Genomic DNA, 25,747 nt, shown 5'->3' with positions numbered 1-25,747 from the left:
ACACGCCATCCTCTGATATCATATATCAGCCTTTACAGTCTATAAAACATTACAGCCCTGCCTTTAATAATGTTGTCCTTTAAAGCCTATGGATCATTCCATCCTTGCCTTTAATAATGTTGTCCTTTGAAGCCTATGGATCATTCCATTCTTGCCTTTAATGATGTTGTCCTTTAAAGCCTATGGATCATTCCATCCTTGCCTTTAATAATGTTGTCCTTTAAAACCTATGGATCATTCATTCTTGCCTTTAATAATGTTGTCCTTTAAAGCCTACGGACCATTCCATCCTTGCATTTCATATGTTGTCCTTTAAAGCCTATTGATCATTCCATCCTTGCATTTAATTATGTTGTCCTTTGAAGCCTATGGATCATTCCATCCTTGCCTTTAATGATGTTGTCCTTTAAAGCCTATGGACCATTCCATCCTTGCCTTTAATAATGTTTTCCTTTAAAACCTATGGATCATTCATTCTTGCCTTTAATTATGTTGTCCTTTAAAGCCTATGGATCATTCCATCCATCTTCAAGGATGGAATGTTCTGTAGACATTTGAATGACAGCATCAAAGGCAAGGATGGAATGATATCTAGACATTTAAACAATAGCATCCAAGTCAAGAATGGAATGTTCTGTAGACCTTAAAATAAAAGCATCAAAGGCAAGGGTGGAATGTTCTGTAGACATTTAAATGACAGCATCAAAGGCAAGGATGGAATGTTCTGTAGACGTTAAATGACAGCATCAAAGGCAAGGATGGAATGTTCCCTAGACATTTAAACTATAGCATCAAAGGCAAGGATGGAATGTTCTGTAGACGTTAAATGACAGCATCAAAGGCAAGGATGGAATGTTCCCTAGACATTTAAATGACAGCATGAAAGGCAAGGATGAAATGTTCCCTAGACATTTAAACTATAGCATCAAAGGCAAGAATGGGATGTTCTCTAGACATTTAAACCATAGCACCAAAGTCAAGGATGGAATGTTCTGTAGACCTTTAATTGACAGCATCAAAGATACGGATGGAATGTTCGCTAGACCTTAAATGACAGCATCAAAGGCAAGGATGGAATGTTCTCTAGACATTTAAACCATAGCACCAAAGTCAAGGATGGAATGTTCTGTAGACCTTTAATTGACAGCATCAAAGATACGGATGGAATGTTCGCTAGACCTTAAATGACAGCATCAAAGGAAAGGATGGAATGTTCTGTAGACATTTACATGATAGCATCAAAGGCAAGGATGGAATGTTCTGTAGACATTTAAACCATAGCATCAAAGGCAAGGGTGCAATGTTCTCTAGACATCTAAATGACAGCATCAATGGCAAGGATGGAATGATATCTAGACATTTAAAAGATAGCATCAAAGCCAAGAATGGAATGTTCTGTAGACCTTAAAACAAAAGCATCAAAGGCAAGGATGGAATGTTCTGTAGACATTTAAAAGATAGCATCAAAGGCAAGGATGGAATGTTCTGCAGACATTGAAATGATAGCATCAAAGGCAAGGATGGAATGTTCTGTGGACATTTAAATAATAGCATCAAGGGGCCAATCATCATCCAAAGGCTGTAAAGGACAGCTTTATCAATGGCAAGGATAATGTTGATAATGTTAATAATGTTGTCCTTTAAAGCCTATGGATCATTCCATCCTTGCATTTAATTATATTGTCCTTTAAAGCCTATGGACCATTCCATCCTTGCCTTTAATTTTTTTTTCCTTTAAAACCTATGGACCATTCCATCCTTGCCTTTAATAATGTTGTCCTTTAAAACCTATGGATCAATCCATCCTTGCATTTAATGATGTTGTCCTTTAAAGCCTATGGATCATTCCATCCTTGCCTTTAATAATATTGTCATTTAAAGCCTATGGATCATTCATCCTTGCATTTAATTATGTTGTCATTTAAAGCCTATGGACTATTCCATCCTTGCCTTTTAAATGCTGTACTGTAAAACCTATGGATCCTTCTATGGTTGCCTTTTAAAATGTTGTACTTTAAAGCCTATGGATCATTCCATCCTTGCATTTAATTATGTTATTCTTTAAAAACTATGGATCATTCATCCTTGCATTTAATTATGTTGTCCTTTAAAGCCTATGGATTATTCCATCCTTGCCTTTGATAATGTTGTCTTTTAAAGCCTATGGATCATTCCATCCTTGCCTTAAATAATGTTGTCCTGTAAAGCCTATGGATCATTCCATTCTTGCCTTTAATAATGTTGTCCTGGAAAGCCTATGGATCATTCCATCCTTGCCGTTGATAATGTTGTCCTTTAAAGCCTATGGATCATTCCATTCTTGCCTTTAATTATGTTGTCCTTTAAAGCCTATGGATCATTCATCCTTGCCTTGAATAATGGTGTCCTTTAAAGTCTATGGACCATTCCATCCTTGCATTTAATAATGTTGTCCTGTAAAGCCTATAGATGATTCTATCTTTTCCTTTAATTATGTTGTCCTTTAAAGCCTATGGACCATTCCATCCTTGCCTTTAATAATGTTGTCCTTTAAAGCCTATGGATGATGATTTGCCCCTTGATGCTATTATTTAAATGTCCACAGAACATTCCATGCTTGCCTTCGATGATATCATTAAAATGTCTAAAGATCATTTTATCCTTGCCTTTGATGCTATCATTTAAATGTCTACAGAACATTCCATCCTTGTCTTTGATACTTTTATTTTAAGGTCTACAGAACATTCCATCCTTGCCTTTGATGCTTTTATTTTAAGGTCTACAGAACATTCCATCCTTGCCTTTGATGCTTTTATTTTAAGGTCTACAGAACATTCCACTCTTGCCTTTGATGCTATCATTTAAATGTCTAGATATCATTCCATCCTCGCCTTTGATGCTGTCATTTAGATGTCTAGAGAACATTGCATCCTTGCCTTTGATGCTATGGTTAAAATGTCTACAGAACATTCCATCCTTGCCCTTGATGCTTTTATTTTAAGGTCTACAGAACATTCCATTCTTGACTTTGATGCCATCGTTTAAATGTCTAGATATCATTCCATCCTCGCCTTTGATGCTGTCATTTAACGTCAACAGAACATTCCATCCTTGCCTATGATGCTATTGTTTAAATGTCTAGGGAACATTCCATCCTTGCCTTTCATGCTGTCATTTAAATGTCTAGGGAACATTCCATCCTTGCCTTTGATGCTGTCATTTAACGTCTACAGAAAATTCCATCCTTGCCTTTGATGCTGTCATTTAAATGTCTACAGAACATTCCATCCTTGCCTTTGATGCTTTTATTTTAAGGTCTACAGAACATTCCATTCTTGACTTTGATGCCATCGTTTAAATGTCTAGATATCATTCCATCCTTGCCTTTGATGCTGTCATTTAAATGTCTAGGGAACATTCCATCCTTGAAGATGATGTCCTCCATTAAAGAAGCTTAGAAACTACTCTGTCATTGTTTCATATGAAAATCTGACTGAGATCCTGATGGTGAACTATAAAATAATGTTGTAATGTTGTATAATGTTGTATTAAATGTTAAAATCAGAGAGCTAACAATCAGACTTCTATCCCAGCCTTTCCCAACCATCATGAAGCTTCATAAAGGGTTCAGTTTTTGAACACTGGCCCCTTTGGGCTCCCGTAGCTCTCATGGACCAGAGCCTAAACAGCGTGAGCTCATGAAACCAGCCTGGAGGTGATAAAGGCAGACAGGAAGTGTGTTTAAGATCTCACTGAGACCTGAACATGACTCGACCTTTGACCCCTCAGAGGGGAGAGCAAACACAAGCTTCTGCTGGGAGGGCGACGTCATACCACACGCATGTTTGACTGAACATACATGTGCTGCAGGGCTCCCGGGAGCCCGAACATGACGGACACGGATGAAGTCATGTTCAGAGCACGCTTTTATTTTAAAACGGGAGTCAAACAGAGACGCGAGCGCCGCCGGAGGATAGAGGGGAGCTGGATCCAGATCAAAGACTCTCAACGGGACAGGACCGCCTTAGAGCGGTGTGGTCAGAGCCTCATCCTGCCTACAGCCTGTCTGCAGGTTTAATCTGGGATCTTTGGTCTGACTGTGCTCCATAATCTCTGATCATACAAATAAATAAATAAAAGGAAGGCAGCTAACATCTACAAACGTTAATCCACGCTGTCAAGATTCACTCCTCTACCAGCGTTTCAGGACTGAAACCTACTTCCTGTTTCATGGCGAACTAAAGCATTGGTGGGTTTCTGAGGTCTGCAGGCTGAAGGAGACTCACCAGAGGCTTGGCCAGAGGATTTCTCAGCTTGAAGGGCTTCTGTGCATTTTTATCTGTCAAATGAAAGAATGAAGGTTAAAAATGTGAACATGCTGTTATGGTGAAGCTGTGGTTTGATCTTTAGACGCTTCCTCGCCCTCCTGAGGATCAGAAAAGCATTAAAACCCTCTGAGTAGGTAAACTACGGTGATGTCACGGCTCTGAGCAGTCATGTGACTAAGTGAAACACTGAAACGCTTCCTTACTGCCCATGTTGGTGTTGTGGATGACCGGTTTGCTCCACATGCCGCTGCGGTCGTCCTTGTTGGAGCGGACGCCAAACTCGTACGGCGTGTTGGGTTTGAGGTTGTCGACGACCGTGTCGCTGGTCGGGCAGGTCTGGTAGATCCAGTTCCTGTTCCTCTCTCTGTAGCGGATGGTGTAGAACCTGAGAAAACACAGGGACTATCCTCAGTGCGGGCTGAGGATGCGTGACCACTAGGGGCAGCAAAAGCACCAGGAGAGCCAGCGGCTAATATTTGGTAGCTCCTGTTTTTTTAAACATCATCTTTCTCAAATTTCCGATCATCCAGACTGAAGTCTCGCTCTCACCCGTCCTCCAGACACTCGTTCAGGATGTCCCCCTCGTACGGCGTCTTCAGGTAGTTTCCCCAGGACAGCAGCACGGCGGTCGGGCTGACTGAGCCGATCACCAGGTGGAGCGGCTTCTCCAGGTTCACTTTACCTGGGGAGAGAAAAACAGAGCAGAGTGAGACCTCCTGTCAGTGTGAGCAGCTTTTCAAACCTAGCCTAGCATCAGCATGCGTACCTGTGCAGTGTTTCTTCACATCGTTAACCGGGATTGGCTGGACCGCTACCAGGTACTTTGGCTCAGCGTCTGGAACAACAGACAGAGCCATGATCAGACGATGAGATGGAGATAATCAATAATCAATACGATGTTACAGATGATTGGACCATGAGATGGAGATAATCAATAATCAATACGATGTTACAGATGATTGGACCATGAGATGGAGATAATCAATAATCAATACGATGTTACAGATGATTGGACCATGAGATGGAGATAATCAATAATCAATACGATGTTACAGATGATTGGACCATGAGATGGAGATAATCAATAATCAATACGATGTTACAGATGATTGGACCATGAGATGGAGATAATCAATAATCAATACGATGTTACAGATGATTGGACCATGAGATGGAGATAATCAATAATCAATACGATGTTACAGATGATCGGACGATGAGATGGAGATAATCAATAATCAATACGATGTTACAGATGATCGGACGATGAGATGGAGATAATCAATAATCAATACGATGTTACAGATGATCAGACCATGAGATGGAGATAATCAATAATCAATACGATGTTACAGATGATCGGACCATGAGATGGAGATAATCAATAATCAATACGATGTTACAGATGATTGGACCATGAGATGGAGATAATCAATAATCAATACGATGTTACAGATGATTGGACCATGAGATGGAGATAATCAATAATCAATACAATGTTACAGATGATTGGATGATGAGATGGAGATAATCAATAATCAATAATCAATACGATGTTACAGATGATTGGACGATGAGATGGAGATAATCAATAATCAATACAATGTTACAGATGATTGGACGATGAGATGGAGATAATCAATAATCAATAATCAATACGATGTTTAAAGAACAGCTGATTACCAATACTGATTGATGATTGGTCACTCCATGTAGAGTAACGACCATTTACCAACAATCTCTCCTCTCAGGTTGACCGTCAGTGATAGAAATTCCTTACTGGCTCCACCCACTTTAACTAAAATTGTGAACTATGGCCTACTTTTTACCGAAATATAAAGAAAAAGGCCCCAAACATCCATAACTTCACAAACATTCCATTCTGTCTTGGACAATAACCAAGATTATAAGACATTCCGTTATTTGAAGATGTCATCAAGGATTACAAAACATTCCATTCTTTGAAGATGTCATCAAGGATTATAAAACATTCCGTTCTTTGAAGATGTCATCAAGGATTATAAAACATTCCTTTCTTTGAAGATGTCATCAAGGATTATAAAACATTCCTTTCTTTGAAGATGTCATCAAGGATTATAAAACAATCCGTTCTTTGAAGATGTCATCAAGGATTATAAAACATTCCGTTCTTTGAAGATGTCATCAAGGATTATAAAACATTCCGTTCTTTGAAGATGTCATCAAGGATTATAAAACATTCCGTTCTTTGAAGATGTCATCAAGGATTATAAAACATTCCGTTCTTTGAAGATGTCATCAAGGATTATAAAACATTCCGTTCTTTGAAGATGTCATCAAGGATTATAAAACATTCCGTTCTTTGAAGATGTCATCAAGGATTATAAAACATTCCGTTCTCTGAAGATGTCATCAAGGATTATAAAACAATCCGTTCTTTGAAGATGTCATCAAGGATTATAAAACATTCCGTTCTTTGAAGATGTCATCAAGGATTATAAAACATTCCGTTCTTTGAAGATGTCATCAAGGATTATAAAACATTCCGTTCTTTGAAGATGTCATCAAGGATTATAAAACATTCCATTCTTTGAAGATGTCATCAAGGATTATAAAACAATCCGTTCTTTGAAGATGTCATCAAGGATTATAAAACATTCCGTTCTTTGAAGATGTCATCAAGGATTATAAAACATTCCGTTCTTTGAAGATGTCATCAAGGATTATAAAACATTCCATTCTTTGAAGATGTCATCAAGGATTATAAAACAATCCGTTCTTTGAAGATGTCATCAAGGATTATAAAACATTCCGTTCTTTGAAGATGTCATCAAGGATTATAAAACATTCCATTCTTTGAAGATGTCATCAAGGATTATAAAACATTCCATTCTTTGAAGATGTCATCAAGGATTATAAAACAATCCGTTCTCTGTCTATGAAGATGATGTAATCACAGTTTAGAAACATTCCGTCCTCTAAACCCTTTTCAGCCGTTTTAGACGTTTAAACCTCACCGCTCTGTAGGAGGAAGAGGATGCGAGTTTCCAGTGTTGTTTAATTACACAGAGACAGCTCCCCCTACAGGTCTGGCATGGATATTACACCGGGTCTATCAGAGGTTTTGTCACAGAGTTGATTTAGTTGTTTCAGTTAGGCTGGTGTTATCATGGCGCTGTCTGACTGTGGAACTTAAACAAAAACATAAAAAGATTTAAAAACACGTTTTCAGCAGATCAATGTTATGGTCATGAGGCTGAGGACCACTTTAATGTACTGTGCATGTACGTTAACATACCAGCATGTAAACACACCGTGTACGTTAACATACCAGCATGTAAACACACCATGTACGTTAACATACCAGCATGTAAACACACCGTGTACGTTAACATACCGGCATGTAAACACACCATGTACGTTAACATACCAGCATGTAAACACACCATGTACGTTAACATACCAGCATGTAAACACACCGTGTACGTTAACATACCTGCATGTAAACACACCATGTACGTTAACATACCAGCATGTAAACACACCGTGTATGTTAACATACTAGCATGTAAACACACCGTGTACGTTAACATACCTGCATGTAAACACACCATGTACGTTAACATACCAGCATGTAAACACACCGTGTACGTTAACATACCTGCATGTAAACACACCATGTACGTTAACATACCAGCATGTAAACACACCGTGTATGTTAACAAACTAGCATGTAAACACACCCTGTACGTTAACATACTAGCATGTAAACACACTGTGTATGTTAACATACTAGCATGTAAACACACCGTGTACGTTAGCATACTAGCATGTAAACACACCGTGTATGTTAACATACTAGCATGTAAACACACCCTGTACGTTAACATACTAGCATGTAAACACACTGTGTATGTTAACATACTAGCATGTAAACACACCGTGTACGTTAGCATACTAGCATGTAAACACACCGTGTATGTTAGCATACTAGCATGTAAACACACCGTGTATGTTAACATACCAGCATGTAAACACACCTGATACGTTAACATACAAGCATGTAAACACACCTGGTACGTTAGCATAGCAGCATGTAAACACACCGTGTATGTTAACATACTAGCATGTAAACACACCGTTTACGTTAGCATAGCAGCATGTAAACACACCGTGTACGTTAGCATGTAAACACACCGTGTACGTTAACATACCAGCATGTAAACACACCGTGTACATTAACATACCAGCATGTAAACACACCATGTACGTTAGCATGTAAACACACCGTGTACGTTAACATACCAGCATGTAAACACACCGAGTACGTTAACATACCAGCATGTAAACACACCGTGTACGTTAGCATGTAAACACACCGTGTACGTTAGCATACTAGCATGTAAACACACCGTGTATGTTAACATACTAGCATGTAAACACACCGTGTACATTAACATACCAGCATGTAAACACACCGTGTACGTTAGCATGTAAACACACCGTGTACGTTAACATACCAGCATGTAAACACACCGTGTACGTTAGCATGTAAACACACCGTGTACGTTAACATACCAGCATGTAAACACACCGTGTACGTTAGCATGTAAACACACCGTGTACGTTAACATACCAGCATGTAAACACACCGTGTATGTTAACATACTAGCATGTAAACACACCGTGTACGTTAACATACCAGCATGTAAACACACCGTGTACGTTAGCATGTAAACACACCGTGTACGTTAACATACCAGCATGTAAACACACCGTGTACGTTAGCATGTAAACACACCGTGTACGTTAGCATAGCAGCATGTAAACACACCGTGTACGTTAACATACCAGCATGTAAACACACCGTGTACGTTAGCATGTAAACACACCGTGTACGTTAGCATAGCAGCATGTAAACACACCGTGTACGTTAGCATAGCAGCATGTAAACACACCGTGTACGTTAGCATGTAAACACACCGTGTACGTTAGCATAGCAGCATGTAAACACACCGTGTACGTTAGCATAGCAGCATGTAAACACACCGTGTACGTTAGCATAGCAGCATGTAAACACACCGTGTACGTTAGCATGTAAACACACCGTTTACGTTAGCATAGCAGCATGTAAACACACCGTGTACGTTAGCATGTAAACACACCGTGTACGTTAGCATAGCAGCATGTAAACACACCGTGTACGTTAGCATAGCAGCATGTAAACACACCGTGTACGTTAGCATAGCAGCATGTAAACACACCGTGTACGTTAGCATGTAAACACACTGTCCATGTAAACCAGATGCCACAGCAGAGTCAGGGACATGAGGAATGTTTCACCTGGTTGTGGGTTGGCGGCCATGATGATGATGTCATGGCAGGCCCAAACAGAGATGTCTGAGTGTAAACAGACTCACAGCTGCTCCTGATAATCTCAGTGACACTAACAGGCTCAGGGTTCTCTCTGAGCACTGGCTCAGACTCAGGACTCTGGTTCTGGTCCTGCAGTCCCTCTCTGAGCACTTGCTCAGACTCAGGACTCTGGTTCTGGTCCTGCAGTCCCTCTCTGAGCACTGGCTCAGACTCAGGACTCTGGTTCTGGTCCTGCAGTCCTGTCAGGGTTCATGTTTAGGAGAATCATGGAAACACTACAGTTTCATTCTTCTTCTTTAAAGCTTCAAACAGGGACAGGTGAGGACTTGCCCCGCCCCCCTCCTTCCCCTCCTGACCTCATCAATCACCCCGATGTCCCGTAGGAGCGAGCTTTAGTCTTTAAGTCAGCGCCTTTTAGCGCCTCTGTTTGTTGGTTCTGGAACATTCATCAGCTCCGTTTGTCACTGAGGTCGGCAGGTTAAACACACCTGAGAGCTTTTTCTCTGTCTGACTTCAGATCCACGTTCCTGGAAACCCCCTCCAGGCTTTAGGATAAACCTCAGAGGTTCCTGGATTACACGCTCAGACTTGGTCTGAAGGACACGGATCTTCTGATCCGTAAACTAAACCAGGAACCATCTATCCAGTCTCTGTGCTATCAGACAGGTAGAAGGGGGTGTGGTCTAATAAAACATAGAATAACCCGGGTCAGTCCCACACAGGATCATGGACTCTCCTGGGGCTGAATAAACCAAACCTCAGACCCAGAGGAGGATCTGGAGAGTCAACAGTGTGGTGGATTCTGGATGATGGATGGTTTCTCTAACAGGAAGGTAAACACCACATGAAGGCTCTAAGAACCCACAGAACCCCCCCCCCCCAACAGCCTCAGGGTTTGGAGAAATGAGAGGAGCATCTGGGTTTGGTTTAACCACGGCGGCCTTACCACCTCCACGTCTGACTGACAGAGACTGAACCAGCACCAGGACAGACCTGATCTGGATTTATCGACGTTACAGGATCAAACATGGTAAAATAATTCAGTTTAAAGTCAGAGAACAGCCCAGCGATGACGGACGGCTCTCAGCAGGCTCTACTACGCTCCTTTAATCGGGACGTCCTGGAGCTGACTGCTGGGATCAGGTTTTTGGCCCGGCTTCAGAACAAGGATGGGAGCCACCTACTGGGCTCTCACACGTTCTCATGTTCAGACCTTTCCCCACAGACGGGGAGGAACACTTTCCCACGAGTCAGCCGGTTAGACACGAATCAGACAGTTAGACACGGAGCTTTCACATCCAGGGAGGAAGACTGGACCTGGAGCAGCAGGAAGACTGGACCTGGAGCAGCAGGAAGACTGGACCTGGAGCAGCAGGAAGACTGGACCTGGAGCAGCAGGAAGACTGGACCTGGAGCACCAGGAAGACTGGACCTGGAGCAGCAGGAAGACTGGACCTGGAGCAGCAGGAAGGAGCCTCAGAGAAACCCAGACTAACAGCTGCTGCAGCCTCAGACATCAATCATCAGAGCAGAGGAGCTCAGCTAGGGATGGACTCCATCAGAGTATCCCACAATGCACTGCAGCGACTCTAAACACGCACGCTGAGAGAGGTTTAACATTTCTCTGATTACATTCATATTACTACAACAGAGGTCTGAACACTGGGGAAGGATGGAATGTTTTATAAGCTCTGATGACATCATCTTCACAGGAAAGAATGGAATGTTTTAGAAGCTCTGATGACATCATCTTCACAGGAAAGAATGGAATGTTTTAGAAGCTCTGATGACATCATCTTCAAAGGAAAGAATGGAATGTTTTAGAAGCTCTGATGACATCATCTTCACAGGAGAGAATGGAATGTTTTATAAGCTCTGATGACATCATCTTCAAAAGAAAAAAGTAGAGGAGGAGGAATGGAATATTTTATAGCGGAATGGAATGTTTTAGAGAGTTGATGACATCACCTCTGTAATCTATCAAAGACCTTAAAGGATAACATCATCAGGGGAAAAGGTTGGAATGTTGGTGAAGCTGGGGATGTTGGGGTCTTTCTTCTGGGTTCATCTGGTCTAGTATGGAGTAGTGGGTGTTCTCAGAGCCTGGTTGGGATCCAGGTTGTTCTGATGAGTCCGTCTTTAATGAACCAGTCTGCTAGGAGGAGGTTTGGGACAGCCATTGTTTACTGAGAACTACAGAAGCCCAGAGAGGACACTGCTGACATCAGAACAACTTTAAACCAGCTGTACAACATAGACATTTAATAAAGATCATAAAATCAGACACTAGAACCACGTCTGTGATGACCTAGAGGCCTGATGGACGTCTTACCCAGCTAAAGATCATAAAATCAGACACTAGAACCACGCCTGTGATGACCTAGAGGCCTGATGGACGTCTTACCCAGCTAAAGATCATAAAATCAGACACTAGAACCACGTCTGTGATGACCTAGAGGCCTGATGGACGTCTTACCCAGCTCCGTCTCGTACTGTTCTCCGTTCTCCGGCAGAGGGATGAACTGTTTGGAGAACATGCTGCTGCCGTAACCCAGAACGTAACCTTCCAGCTTCACGTCAGGACTCGGACGCACAAACTTCATGACGATGGTGTCGCCGGTGGCGTTGATCCGCACCTTCATGTTCTGACGACGTACTGGAAAAAAACAGGAGAAGAAGAAGAAGAGATGGTTCAGGTATGTAGGGGGAAGATGGCGGCCTTTTAGATCAGCAAAGACCTGAATCAAAAACACATCCAACCAATCAGAGTTGAGGATTTGACTCATTTTTCTCACTACAATTGGATAGGGCTAATGTAGATTTAGGGCAGGGGTGTCCAAACTGTGGCCCGGGGGCCAAATGTGGCCCACAGCAAACACTGAGATATGACTGAGAACACGTCCTTCCTAGTGTCAGCACTAGGTGGCGCTACCATGGTTAACGCTGTAGACAGACTAGCAGGATGAAGAATGTGTTTAGCTTTAGTGACTGAAGCCAACATCCCATAATAATACAAGTCAGCTGACATCTGATTGGCCGTTAGCCAATAACAACGCAGCGTAAAAACCTGAGTATCCACGCTGTGAACACTCTAGACCAATCAGATTCAGGTACTACGGAGCAGTAGCCATGACAACCAGAATGGGCTGCATTTAAAGGCAAGGATGGAACGTTCCCCCAAGATTCTAAAGCCAGTCAGAGGATGACATCATCAACGGAAGAAGACGGAATGTTCAATGTTTGGAAATAGCTGGCTCTCAGCTCTGACTCCCACAGGCTCCGCCCCTAACGAAGGACCGAAGATGACCATGTGACAGAGAGAGCCACGTGGTGTTTCTGCCGCCCCCTGGTGGACCGATGCCTCCTCAGAGCCACTCCAGGACGGCCCGGCTGTGTTTTCATGTGTTTATGATGCGAGGAGGTGATGAGAGGAACAGCTGTTCACAGGCGTGTCCCGCCCTCTAAAACTTTATTAACCAAACAACGACAGACGGACAAAGCTGCAGACTGAAACACTAAATCAGGATTTCACAGGAAAAACCTCCAAACGGTCTCAGAGAGCTCGTGGTTTTAGTTTTACTGCAACAATTAAAGTTTGACTCTGAGAGGAAGCCCCCCCCGGCCCTCTCTCTCTCTGTTGTTCTTGGCTGTCGCTCGCCCTCTGAGGTAATCGGACCACCGCGGCGCTCTGCAGGATTTGATGTTCTTACATAACTTTAAACGCTCAGTGAGACAGAACCATCACAGGTCTGATCAGGACTAAAGTCTGCCCCCCCTCCCTGCACACCTGCAGCCGGATCCACCTGAACGCCAAAGAGACGAGGCGTGGAGGCGTCTAATCAGAGAGGATGGAGAACAGCGCCCACATCCACCCCATCTCCTCCCACGCTCACGTTTAACCTGCAGAGAAACGCTCCTCGCCATCAGGAGAGGAGGCGTGAGGATCAGGGATCAGCGGAGAGGAGGATGCATGTTGGTCCTTGTTCTCATGTTTGTTCTCGCCGTCTGCAGACTGAACTCTAAAATCTGCACATTTACCCACAGCTCTTCTCCTCTGCTCTACCTCTGTGCACACATGCATGAGTCTGAAACCTCTGCAGACCGGAACAGACCAGAAACCTGCACCTCTACGCCTCAGAGAAGCTGCATGTTTATCGTCCATTCACGTGTTTGGCATCCTGCTGAGATACTTCTGCCACATTTCTGCAGACTCGGCACATTCACTCACACCTTTCACTCAGCTTTAACTCTGCAGGAGTTTGGAAGATTTACAGGCAGAAACAGAAGAACCCTCACTTTTAATCCAATAAAAACAGGGTGCATGCTGGTCCTTATTCTCAGGAGAACTTTCTAGAATCCAGATTCTGACTGCAGGAACAAGTGCATGGATTTGAATGACCTGAACCTGAACATGCATGCTCCCTCTCTACACACAGCTGCATCTTTACATCCAAAACTCTGCAGAAGAAGATGCAGAAATGTTGTCAGGAATTCTGAAACTTTTCAGGCAGAAACTACAAATTCGTCTCCACGAAGTCAAATATGGCGTGCAAAAGAAGATGCATGTTATTTTCTGCAGAGTCAACAGCCAAACCTGCACGTCTGCTTCCCCTCTCTGCAGACAGCAGCATGAAAACACGACACTGACACCCTCACGGCTACATGCAGAGACATCTGAGGAGTTCAGAAGCTTTCAGGGCAGAAGAAAAGCTACACTGACTTCATCTCAACACAGCATGCATTTACTGAGAACATAGAGAATCTTTGCAATCATCCTTTAAAATCCTCCATTTTAAAACACCTATCACCTCTGCCACAGTAATCTGGACTGGAAACTTCATCTCCTGTTGATCTCTGCCCCCCCCCCCATTATCCCTGAATCTTTCCTCTAATCTCTCTGATTTTCCTCCACCTTTCCTGCAGCCGTTAACCCTTCAGTGTCTGGCTCTCACCTCTGATCCTCTGTGCCGGCGTGCCGCTGAGCAGCATCGTCCATCCCAGGAGCAGGAAGAGGGCCTGGAGGAGAGCGCAGCCCGCCATGACCTTCAGGAGACGCTGACGATGATGATGGAGGCTGAGGTGAAGATGAAGAGGAGCGACCGGGAGCTGACAACTTCACTAAGCCTGTCCCGTCACTGGGTCTTAGGACTTGTTCAGCTGTGGGACGTCCTCGCTGTGGAGACTCGGACCGCCACCATGCCCACATGTATAGTCTCTGCAGGTGGGCGTTGCCTGATGACATCACCAGCCTACTGTACCCTCCTCCTCCTCCTTTTCTTCTCTGTAGAGCTCAAACATCAACAGATTCATCTTTTTTTGTCTTTGGCTGTTTTCTCCATCATGCTAGCCTCCCGCCTTCTCCCCCCTCCCCCTCCCCCTCCTTCCTCCTCTTCGTCCTCATGTGTTGTTGTTCAGCAGCTCTGTCAGTGTTGAACATGAAAGCTCAAACACAGAGAGGTTAGACAAAGACAGAACTTTTATGAATGTCTGGAGATGTCATGATCCTCTGTGGAGTCCTTGTTTATCATGTTGTTGTTGTTTATCATGTTGTTGTTTACATCCCAGTCGGGTCATAAATACCTCTGTAAATACGCTGCTCTGTTTACACTTGGTTTGCATCTTCTTGTAGTTTTGCATCTTGTTTTTGTCCTTTCATCTTGTTGTTTTGCATCCTATTGTAGTTTTGCATCTTGTTTTTGTACTTTTCATCTTGCAGTTTCAAATCTTGTAGTTTTGCATTTTATTGTATTTTTGCATTTGGTTTTGCATCTCACTGTCACTTGCTGCCCTGTGGTTGCATCTTGTTGCTGTGGACCTGTATCTTGTATTTACTTGTAGTTTTTTGCATCCTATTGTTTTGTACATTTTCTATGGTGAATAGTTCTATTTTGTTGTGTGTCTTCCTGTCTTCCATCTCACTGTAATGGTTTGTGTCTTGTTGTTGGTTCCTTTTATCCAATATTTATGAGTTTTTGTGTCTTTCTCATTATTTTTAGTCTTTTTGTTGTTCTGCATCCCTGGGCTATTTAATGTCTCATTGCAGATATATTAGGTCCTTGATGCCGGTTCAAGTCTCACTGTTGGTGTTTTCTGTGTCTTTGTTGTTGTTTTGTGTCTCTTTCATGCTGTCTTGTCTATTTGTTGTTGTTTTGTGTCTGTTTGTTGCTGTCTCGTCTCTTTGTTGTTGTTTTGTGTCTCTTTGTTGCTGTCTTGTCTCTTGGTTGTTGTTTTGTGTCTCTTTGTTGTTGTTTTGTGTCTCTTTCTTGCTGTCTTGTGTCTTTGTTTTTGTTTTGTGTCTCTTTGTTGTTGTTTTGTGTCTCTTTCTTGCTGTCTTGTGTCTTTGTTTTTGTTTTGTGTCTCTTTGTTGTTGTTTTGTGTCTCTTTCTTGCTGTCTTGTCTTTTTGTTGCTATTTTGTGTCTCTTTCTTGCTGTCTTATCTCTTTGTTGTTGTTTTGTGACTCTTTGTTGCTGTCTCATCTCTTTGTTGTTGTTTTGTGTCTCTTTGTTGCTGTCTTGTCTCTTTGTTGTTGTTTTGTGTCTCTTTGTTGTTGTTTTGTGTCTCTTTGTTGCTGTCTCGTCTCTTTGTTGTTGTTTTGTGTCTCTTTGTTGTTTTCTTGTCTCTTTGTTGTGTGTCTCGTCTCTTTGTTGTTGTTTTGTGTCTCTTTCTTGCTGTCTTGTCTTTTTGTTGCTGTTTTGTGTCTCTTTCTTGCTGTCTTGTCTCTTTGTTGATGTTTTGTGTCTCTTTCTTGCTGTCTTGTCTCTTTGTTGTTGTTTTGTGACTCTTTGTTGCTGTCTCGTCTCTGTGTTGTTGTTTTGTGTGTCCTTGTTGCTGTCTTGTCTCTTCGTTGTCGTTTTGTTTCTCTTTGTTGCTGTCTCATCTCTTTGTTGTTGTTTTGTGTCTTTGTTGTTGTTTTGTGTCTCTTTGTTGTTGTCTCGTCTCTTTGTTGTTGTTTTGTGTCTCTTTGTTGCTGTCTTGTCTCTTTGTTGTGTTGTCTCGTCTCTTTGTTGTTGTTTTGTGTCTCTTTCCTGCTGTCTTGTCTCGTTGTTGATGTTTTGTGTCTCTTTCTTGCTTTCTTGTCTCTTTGTTGATGTTTTGTGTCTCTTTGTTGCTGTCTAGTCTCTTTGTTGTTGTTATGTGACTCTTTGTTGCTGTCTCGTCTCTTTGTTGTTGTTTTGTGTGTCTTTGTTGCTGTCTTGTTTCTTTGTTGCTGTTTTGTGTCTCTTTGTGGTTGTTTTGTGTCTCTTTCTCCCTGTCTTGTCTCTCTGTTGCTGTTTTGTGTCTCTTTGTTGCTGTCTTGTCTCTTTGTTACTGTTTTGTGTCTCTTTGTTGCTGTCTTGTCTCTTTGTTATTATTTTGTGTCTCTTTGTTGCCATTTTGTTTCTCCTTGTTGCTGTCTCATCTCTTTGTTGTTGTTTTGTGTCTCTTTGTGGTTGTTTTGTGTCTCTTTCTCCCTGTCTTGTCTCTTTGTTGTTGTTTTGTGTCTCTTTGTTGTTGTTTTGTGTCTCTTTCTTGCTGTCTTGTCTCTTTCTTGCTGTTTTGTCTCTCTTTGTTGTTGTTTTGTGTCTCTTTGTTGTTGTTTTGTGTCTCTTTGTTGCTGTTTTGTGTCTCTTTGTTGTTTTGTGTCTCTTTGTTGCTGTCTTGTCTCTTTGTTATTATTTTGTGTCTCTTTCTCCCTGTCTTGTCTCTATGTTGTTTTGTGTCTCTTTGTTGTTTTTTTGTGTCTCTTTGTTGCTTTTTTGTGTCTCTTTGTTGTTGTTTTGTGTCTCTTTGTTGTTGTTTTGTGTCTCTTTGTTGTTGTTTTGTGTCTCTTTGTTGTTGTTTTGTGTCTCTTTGTTGTTGTTTTGTGTCTCTTTGTTGTTGTTTTGTGTCTCTTTGTTGCTGTTTTGTGTCTCTTTGTTGTTGTTTTGTGTCTCTTTGTTGCTGTCTTGTCTCTTTGTTATTATTTTGTGTCTCTTTCTCCCTGTCTTGTCTCTATGTTGTTTTGTGTCTCTTTGTTGTTTTTTTTTGTGTCTCTTTGTTGCTTTTTTGTGTCTCTTTGTTGTTGTTTTGTGTCTCTTTGTTGCTGTCTTGTCTCTTGGTTGTTGTTTTGTGTCTCTTTGTTGTTGTTTTGTGTCTCTGTGTTGCTGTCTTGTCTCTTAGTTGTTGTTTTGTGTCTCTTTGTTGCTGTCTTGTCTATTTGTTGTTGTTTTGTGTCTCTTTGTTGTTGTTTTGTGTCTCTTTGTTGTTGTTTTGTGTCTCTTTGTTGTTGTTTTGTGTCTCTTTGTTGTTGTTTTGTGTCTCTTTGTTGTTGTTTTGTGTCTCTTTGTTGTTGTTTTGTGTCTCTTTGTTGTTGTTTTGTGTCTCTTTGTTGTTGTTTTGTATCTCTTTGTTGTTGTTTTGTATCTCTTTGTTGTTGTTTTGTGTCTCTTTGTTGTCTTCCGTGTTCATTTCTGTGTCTGGTGGTCATTTTGTGGATGTGTTTGTGCGTCTCTGTCGACTTTTCTCAACTCTTGTTGTTGGTTTGCACACATTTCCAGTCTTTATGAACGTGTTCTTTCTGACCGTGTTCTGCTTATTTACAGTAATTTCACATCCTTATAAGGTCGTTTCCTGTTGCTCAGTGGTCTCCTGGCTGACTCTGACTATCTGGCGTACATATTCTGATATTTCTGATGCTTTAAAGCGTTGCTGTGTTGGTACTGGTGACCTGTCGTCATCTTGGTGACTCTGTTTCGTGTCTCTGTCATCATTCTGTCGGTCGTTGTCTTAAACTCTGACTCTGAAGACAAACAGAGGGGCTGATGGTTACCTGTGCCCCTGCACCTGTGCGTGGTAGACCCCGTCCTCAAACACTGTCAGACCCCCACAGCAGCCTGCCTCTAATCACCAGCATGTGTCTCTGTGTTTGTTTTTCTCTCTAACGGCTCACCGTGCGTTTGATGGCGGCGAGCAGCTGGAGGCAGGAACAGAGCGAGGAATGACAGGAATGTAAATCACACCGATGTTACAGCACTAACACGCCGCCGGCCGCTCCGTCCGTTAACCACGCTCCGCTCTTTGTGAGGGTCGCTGAGGTTTCTGCACGTGCTTGCTCACAGCTCGTGAAACCAGAGCGTCCTCGGTGGCCCCCGCCACTCCTGGACCCCGGCGTGATGGGAAACATCACAACATCATACAGACCCCGCCCTCATCACAGCCCAGCCACCCACCTCACACGTGCACGCAGGGAGCCAGGAGGCTGACATGTTTTCTCCGTGTCAGAGGGATGGCGGTGAGGAGGAGGAGGGAGGAAGAATAGCTCCATCAGTGGACTGAGAGGACGCCACCATCCAACACGTGGCGTCACATGCGACAGGAAGAGGGTGCTGCGCTGCCAAACGGCAGCTGATGAAGAAAAAAGAGGAAAAATATTTAAAGATCAGAGTTACACAAGAGGAAGGAGAGAAGAAGAAGAGCGGCGATGAAAGACACCTGACAGGTGAACGCACAGCCAGGAAACTGTGACGACGGATGGAGGAGAGGAGGAAGATCATCGACATGAGTCGCCGTCAGGATCAGTCTGTTTACAAATTTAAGTCTAGACCCCTATAGTCCAGTTACTCTGACCCCCACAGTCCAGTTACTCTGACCCCTACAGTCCAGTTACTCTGACCCCTACAGTCCAGTTACTCTGACCCCCACAGTCCAGTTACTCTGACCCCCACAGTCCAGTTACTCTGACCCCCACAGTCCAGTTAGTCTGACCCCTACAGTCCAGTTACTCTGACCCCCACAGTCCAGTTACTCTGACCCCCACAGTCCAGTTACTCTGACCCCTACAGTCCAGTTAGTCTGACCCCTACAGTCCAGTTACTCTGACCCCTACAGTCCAGTTAGTCTGACCCCTACAGTCCAGTTAGTCTGACTCCTACAGTCCAGTTGGTCCGACCCACAGCCCAGTTACTCTGACCCCTACAGTCCAGTTAGTCTGACCTCTACGGTCCAGTTAGTCTGACCCCTACAGTCCAGTTACTCTGACCCCTACAGTCTAGTAAGTCTGAACCCCCAGTCCAGTTGGTCCGACCCCCACAGTCCAGTTACTCTGACCCCTACAGTCCAGTTACTCTGACCCCCACAGTCCAGTTACTCTGACCTCTACGGTCCAGTTAGTCTGACCCCAACAGTCCAGTTAGTCTGACCCCTACAGTCCAGTTAGTCTCTCTTTAGTCTTTAGTGTCTGTCTGTGGTAGTTTAGTGTCTGTGGTAGTTTAGTGTCTGTCTGTGGTAGTTAACGGTCTCTCTGTAAGGTTAGTGTCTGTCTGTGGTAGTTTAGTGTCTTTGTGGTAGTTTAGTGTCTCTCTGTGGCAGTTTACTGTCTTTGTGTGGTAGTTTAGTGTTTCTGTGGTAGTTTACTGTCTCTGTGGTAGTTTACTGTCTTTGAGGTAATTTACTGTCTGTCTGTGGTACTTTAGTGTCCCTGTGGTAGTTTTGTGGCTCTCTGGTAGTTTAGTCTCTCTCTGGTAGTTTAGTGTCTCTCTGTGGTAGTTTAGGGTCTCTCTGCGGTAGTTTACTGTCTCTCTGTGGTAGTTTAGTGTCTCTCTGTGGTAGTTTACTGTCTCTCTGTGGTAGTTTACTGTCTCTCTGTGGTAGTTTACTGTCTCTCTGTGCTATTTTAGTGTCCCTCTGTGGTAGTTTAGTGCCTCTCTATGGTAGTTTAGTGTCTGTTTGTTGTAGTTTACTGTCTCTCTGTGGTAGTTTAGTGTCTCTCTGTGGTAGTTTAGTGTCTCTCTGTGGTAGTTTGGTGTCCATCTGTGGTAGTTTTGTGGCTCTATGGTAGTTTAGTTTCTCTCTGTGGTAGTTTAGTGTCTCTCTGTGGTAGTTTAGGGTCTCTCTGTGGTAGTTTTCTGTCTCTCTGTGGTAGTTTAGTGTCTCTCTGTGGTAGTTTAGTGTCTCTCTGTGGTAGTTTACTGTCTTTGTGGTAGTTGACTGTGTTTCTGTGGTAGTTTACCGTCTGTCTGTGGTAGTTTAGTGTCTCTCTGTGGTAGTTTAGTGTTTCTCCGTGGTAGTTTAGTGTCTTTGTGGTAGTTCACTGTCTCTCGGTGGTAGTTTAGTGTCCATCTGTGGTAGTTTAGTGTCTCTCTGTGGTAGTTTAGTGTCCATCTGTGGTAGTTTACTGTGTCTCTGTGGTAGTTTAGTGTCTGTCTGTGGTAGTTTACTGTCTGTCTGTGGTAGTTTAGTGTCTCTCTGTGGTAGTTGACTGTCTCTCAGTGGTAATTTACTGTCTCTCTGTGGAAGTTTAGTGTTTCTCTGTGGTAGTTTAGTGTCTTTGTGGTAGTTTACTGTCTCTCTTTGGTAGTTTACTGTCTCTCTGTGGTAGTTAACTGTCTCTCTATGGTAGTTCAGTGTCTCTCTGTGGTAATTTAGTGTCTCTCTGTGGTAGTTTACTGTCTGTCTGTGGTAGTTTAGTTTCTCTCTGTGGTAGTTTACTGTTTCTCTGTGGTATTTTAGTGTCTCTCTGTGGTAGTTTAGTGTCTTTGTGGTAGTTTAGTGTCTCTCTGTGGTAGTTTAGTGTCTTGCTATGTTATTTTAGTGTCTCTCTATGTGGTAGTTTACTGTCTCTATGTGGTAGTTTACTGTCTGTCTGTGGTAGTTTAGTGTCTGTCTTTTGTAGTATAATGTCTGTGTGTGGTAGTTTACTGTCTCTCTGTGGTAGTTTAATGTCGGTCTGTTGTAGTTTATGGTCTTTCTGTGGTAGTTTACTATCTCTCTGTGGTAGTTTACTGTCTCTATGTGGTAGTTTACTTTCTCACCATGGTAGTTTAGTGTCTGTCTTTTGTAGTTTAATGTCTTTCTGTGGTAGTTTAGTGTGTGTCTTTTATAGTTTACTGTCTCTATGTGGTAGTTAACTGTCTCTCTGTGGTAGTTTAATGTCTGTCTGTTGTAGTTTACTGTCTTTCTGTGGTAGTTTACTGTCTGTCTGTGGTAGTTTAGTGTCTCTCTGTGGTAGTTGACTGTCTCTCAGTGGTAATTTACTGTCTCTCTGTGGTAGTTTACTGTCTCTCTGTGGTAGTTTAGTGTCTTTGTGGCAATTTAATGTCTCTTTTTGGTAGTTTACTTTCTGTCTGTGGTAGTTTACTGTCTCTCTGTGGTATTTTAGTGTCTCTCTGTGGTATTTTAGTGTCTCTCTGTGGTAGTTTAGTGTCTTTGTGGTAGTTTAGTGTCTCTCTGTGGTAGTTAACTGTCTCGTTGGGTAATTTAGTTTCTGTTTGTGGTATTTTACTGTCTCTCTGTGGTAGTTTACTGTCTGTCTGTGATAGTTTAGTGTCTTGCTATGGTATTTTAGTGTCTCTCTATGTGGTAGTTTACTGTCTCTATGTGGTAGTTTACTGTCTGTCTGTGGTAGTTTAGTGTCTGTCTTTTGTAGTTTAATGTCTGTGTGTGGTAGTTTACTGTCTCTCTGTGGTAGTTTAATGTCTGTCTGTTGTAGTTTATGGTCTTTCTGTGGTAGTTTACTGTCTCTATGTGGTAGTTTACTTTCTCACCATGGTTGTTTAGTGTCTGTCTTTTGTAGTTTAATGTCTTTCTGTGGTAGTTTAGTGTGTGTCTTTTATAGTTTAATGTCTGTGTGTGGTAGTTTACTGTCTCTCTGTGGTAGTTTAATGTCTGTCTGTTGTAGTTTACTGTCTTTCTGTGGTAGTTTAGTGTCTCTCTGTGGTAGTTTACTGTCTCTCTGTGGTAGTTTACTGTCTCACCATGGTTGTTTAGTGTCTGTCTTTTGTAGTTTAATGTCTGTCTGTGGTAGTTGACTGTCTCTCTGTGGTAGTTTAGTGTCCGTCTGTGGTAGTTTAGTGTCTCTCTGTGCTAGTTTAGTGTCTTGCTATGGTAGTTTACTGTCTCTCTGTGGTAGTTTACTGTCTCTCTGTGGTAGTTTAGTGTCTTTGTGGCAATTTACTGTCTCTTTTTGGTAGTTTACTGTCTGTCTGTGGTAGTTTAGTGTCTCTCTGTGGTATTTTAGTGTCTTTCTATGGGTAGTTTAGTGTCTCTCTGTGGTAGTTTACTGTCTCTCTGTGGTATTTTAGTGTCTCTCTGTGGTATTTTAGTGTCTCTCTGTGGTAGTTTGGTGTCTGTCTGTGGTCGTTTAGTGTCTCTCTGTGGTATTTTAGTGTCTCTCTATGGTAGTTTACTGTCTCTCTGTGGTATTTTAGTGTCTCTCTGTGGTATTTTAGTGTCTCTCTGTGGTAGTTTGGTGTCTGTCTGTGGTCGTTTAGTGTCTCTCTGTGGTATTTTAGTGTCTCTCTATGGGTAGTTTAGTGTCTCTCTGTGGTAGTTTACTGTCTCTCTGTGGTATTTTAGTGTCTCTCAGTGGTAGTTTACTGTCTCTCTGTGGTATTTTAGGGACTCTCTGTGGTAGTTTACTGTCTCTCTGTGGTATTTTAGTGTCTTTCTGTGGCAATTTAGTGTCTTTGTGGTAGTTTACTGTCTTTCTGTGGTAGTTTACTGTCTCTATGTGGTAGTTTACTGTCTGTCTGTGGTAGTTTAGTGTCTGTCTTTTGTAGTTTAATGTCTGTGTGTGGTAGTTTACTTTCTCTCTGTGGTAGTTTAATGTCTGTCTGTTGTAGTTTACTGTCTTTTTTTGGTAGTTTACTGTCTCTATGTGGTAGTTTACTGTCTCTCTGTGGTAATTTAGTGTCTGTCTTTTGTAGTTTAATGTCTGTGTGTGGTAGTTTACTGTCTCTCTGTGGTAGTTTAATGTCTGTCTGTTGTAGTTTACTGTCTTTCTGTGGTAGTTTACTATCTCTCTGTGGTAGTTCACTGTCTCTATGTGGTAGTTTACTGTCTCACCATGGTAGTTTAGTGTCTGTCTTTTGTAGTTTAATATCTGTCTGTGGTAGTTTAGTGTCCGTCTGTGGTAGTTTACTGTCTTTGTGGTAATTTACTGTCTGTCTGTGGTACTTTAGTGTCCCTGTGGTAGTTTTGTGGCTCTATGGTAGTTTAGTGTCTCTCTGTGGTAGTTTAGTGTCTCTCTGTGGTAGTTTAGGGTGTCTCTGTGGTAGTTTTTTGTCTCTCTGTGGTAGTTTTCTGTCTCTCTGTGGTAGTTTACTGTCTCTCTGTGGTAGTTTAGTGTCTCTCTGTGGTATTTTAGTGTCTCTCTGTGGTAGTTTACTGTGTATGTGGTAGTTGACTGTTTTTCTGTGGTAGTTTACTGTCTTTGTGGTAGTTTACTGTCTCTCGGTGGTAGTTTAGTGTCCGTCTGTGGTAGTTTAGTGTCTCTCTGTGGTAGTTTAGTGTCCAACTGTGGTAGTTAACTGTGTCTGTGGTAGTTTAGTGTCTGTCTGTGGTAGTTTACTGTCTGTCTGTGGTAGTTTAGTGTCTCTCTGTGGTAGTTGACTGTCTCTCAGTGGTAGTTTACTGTCTCTCTGTGGAAGTTTAGTGTCTTTGTGGTAGTTTACTGTCTCTCTGTGGTAGTTAACTGTCTCTCTATGGTAGTTCAGTGTCTCTCTGTGGTAGTTTAGTGTCTCTCTGTGGTAGTTTACAGTCTGTCTGTGGTAGTTTAGTTTCTCTCTGTGGTAGTTTACTGTCTCTCTGTGGTATTTTAGTGTCTCTCTATGGTAGTTTAGTGTCTTTGTGGTAGTTTAGTGTCTCTCTTTGGTAGTTTACTGTCTCTATGTGGTAGTTTACTGTCTGTCCGTGGTAGTTTAGTGTCTGTCTGTGGTAGTTTAATGTCTGTGTGTGGTAGTTTACTGTCTCTCTGTGGTAGTTTAATGTCTGTCTGTTGTAGTTTACTGTCTTTCTGTGGTAGTTTACTATCCCTCTGTGGTAGTTTACTGTCTCTATGTGGTAGTTTACTGTCTCACCATGGTAGTTTAGTGTCTGTCTTTTGTAGTTTAATGTCTCTCTGTGGTAGTTTAGTGTGTGTCTATTGTAGTTTAGTGTCTCTCTATGGTAGTTTACTGTCTTTCTGTGGAAGTTTACTGTCTTTCTATGGTAGTTTACTATCTCTCTGTGGTAGTTTACTGTCTCTATGTGGTAGTTTACTGTCTCACCATGGTAGTTTACTGTCTTCTCTGTGATAGTTTGGGGTCTCTCTGTGGTATTTTAGTGTCTCTCTGTGGTAGTTTACTGTCTTTCTGTGGTAGTTGACTGTCACTCTGTGGTAGTTTACTGTCTGTCTGTGGTAGTTTAGTGTCTCTCTGTGGTAGTTTAGTGTCTCTCTTTGGTAGTTTAGTGTCTTTCTGTGGTAGTTTACTGTCACTCTGTGGTAGTTAACTGTCTTCCTGTGGTAGTTTCCTGTCTTGCTATGGTAGTTTACTGTCTCTCTGTGGTAGTTTACTGTCTCTCTGTAGTAGTTTAGTGTCTCTCTTTGGTAGTTTTCTGTCTCTCTGTGGTAGTTTTGTGTCTCTATGGTGGTTTAGTGTCTCTCTGTGGTAGTTTACTGTCTCTCTGTGGTAGTTTAATTTCTGTCTGTTGTAGTTTACTGTCTCTCTGTGGTAGTTTACTGTCTGTCTGTGGTAGTTTAGTGTCTCTCTGTGGTATTTTAGTGTCTCTATGTGGTAGTTTACTGTCTTTCTGTGGTAGTTTACTGTCTCTCTGTGGTAGTTTAGTGTCTCTCTATGGTAGTTTAGTGTCTCTCTGTGGTAGTTTACTGTCTCTCTTTGGTAGTTTTCTGTCTCTCTGTGGTAGTTTTGTGTATCTCTGTGGTAGTTTAGTGTCTCTGTGGTAGTTTAGTGTCTCTCTATGGTAGTTTACTGTCTCTTTGTGGTAGTTAACCGTCTCTCTGTGGTAGTTTACTGTCTCTCTGTGGTAGTTTAGGTTCTCTCTATGGTAGTTTAGTGTCTCTCTGTGGTATTTTAGTGTCTCTCTGTGGTAGTTTACTGTCTCTATGTGGTAGTTTAGTTTCTCTCTATGGTAGTTTACTGTTTTCTATGGTGGTTTAGTGTCTCTCTGTGGTAGTTTACTGTCTCTCTGTGGAAGTTTAGTGTCTCTCTATGGTAGTTTACTGTCTCTCTGTGGTAGTTTACTGTGTCTCTGTGGTAGTTTACTGTCTCTCTGTGGTATTTTAGTGTCTTTCTGTGGTAGTTTAGTGTCTCTCTATGGTTGTTTAGTGTCTCTCTATGGTAGTTTACTG

General features: G+C 42.3%; 1 protein-coding gene across 6 annotated transcripts in view; it reads right to left on the bottom strand.

The window, feature by feature from the left end:
* The window catches only part of LOC121505964 (target of Nesh-SH3-like), a 42,913-nt gene extending 28,091 nt beyond the window's left edge, over nucleotides 1-14,822 (bottom strand). For all 6 annotated transcript variants that reach the window (XM_041781412.1, XM_041781414.1, XM_041781416.1 and 3 more), the window contains exons 1-6: nucleotides 14,615-14,822; nucleotides 12,139-12,318; nucleotides 5,074-5,142; nucleotides 4,857-4,989; nucleotides 4,511-4,692; nucleotides 4,266-4,318 (exon numbers count right to left, since the gene is read on the bottom strand). In XM_041781412.1, coding sequence (XP_041637346.1) covers nucleotides 4,266-4,318; nucleotides 4,511-4,692; nucleotides 4,857-4,989; nucleotides 5,074-5,142; nucleotides 12,139-12,318; nucleotides 14,615-14,702 — 705 coding nt within the window. In that variant the 5' untranslated portion in view covers nucleotides 14,703-14,822. The remainder of the gene's footprint in view (nucleotides 1-4,265; nucleotides 4,319-4,510; nucleotides 4,693-4,856; nucleotides 4,990-5,073; nucleotides 5,143-12,138; nucleotides 12,319-14,614) is intronic.
* Nucleotides 14,823-25,747: the final 10,925 nt, after the last annotated feature.

This window comes from Cheilinus undulatus, linkage group 24 (assembly GCF_018320785.1).
Source record: "Cheilinus undulatus linkage group 24, ASM1832078v1, whole genome shotgun sequence".
Taxonomy (NCBI): domain Eukaryota; kingdom Metazoa; phylum Chordata; class Actinopteri; order Labriformes; family Labridae; genus Cheilinus; species Cheilinus undulatus.
The sequence above is the reverse complement of the archived record's forward strand: the minus strand, read 5'-3'. Positions and strand labels throughout refer to the sequence as shown.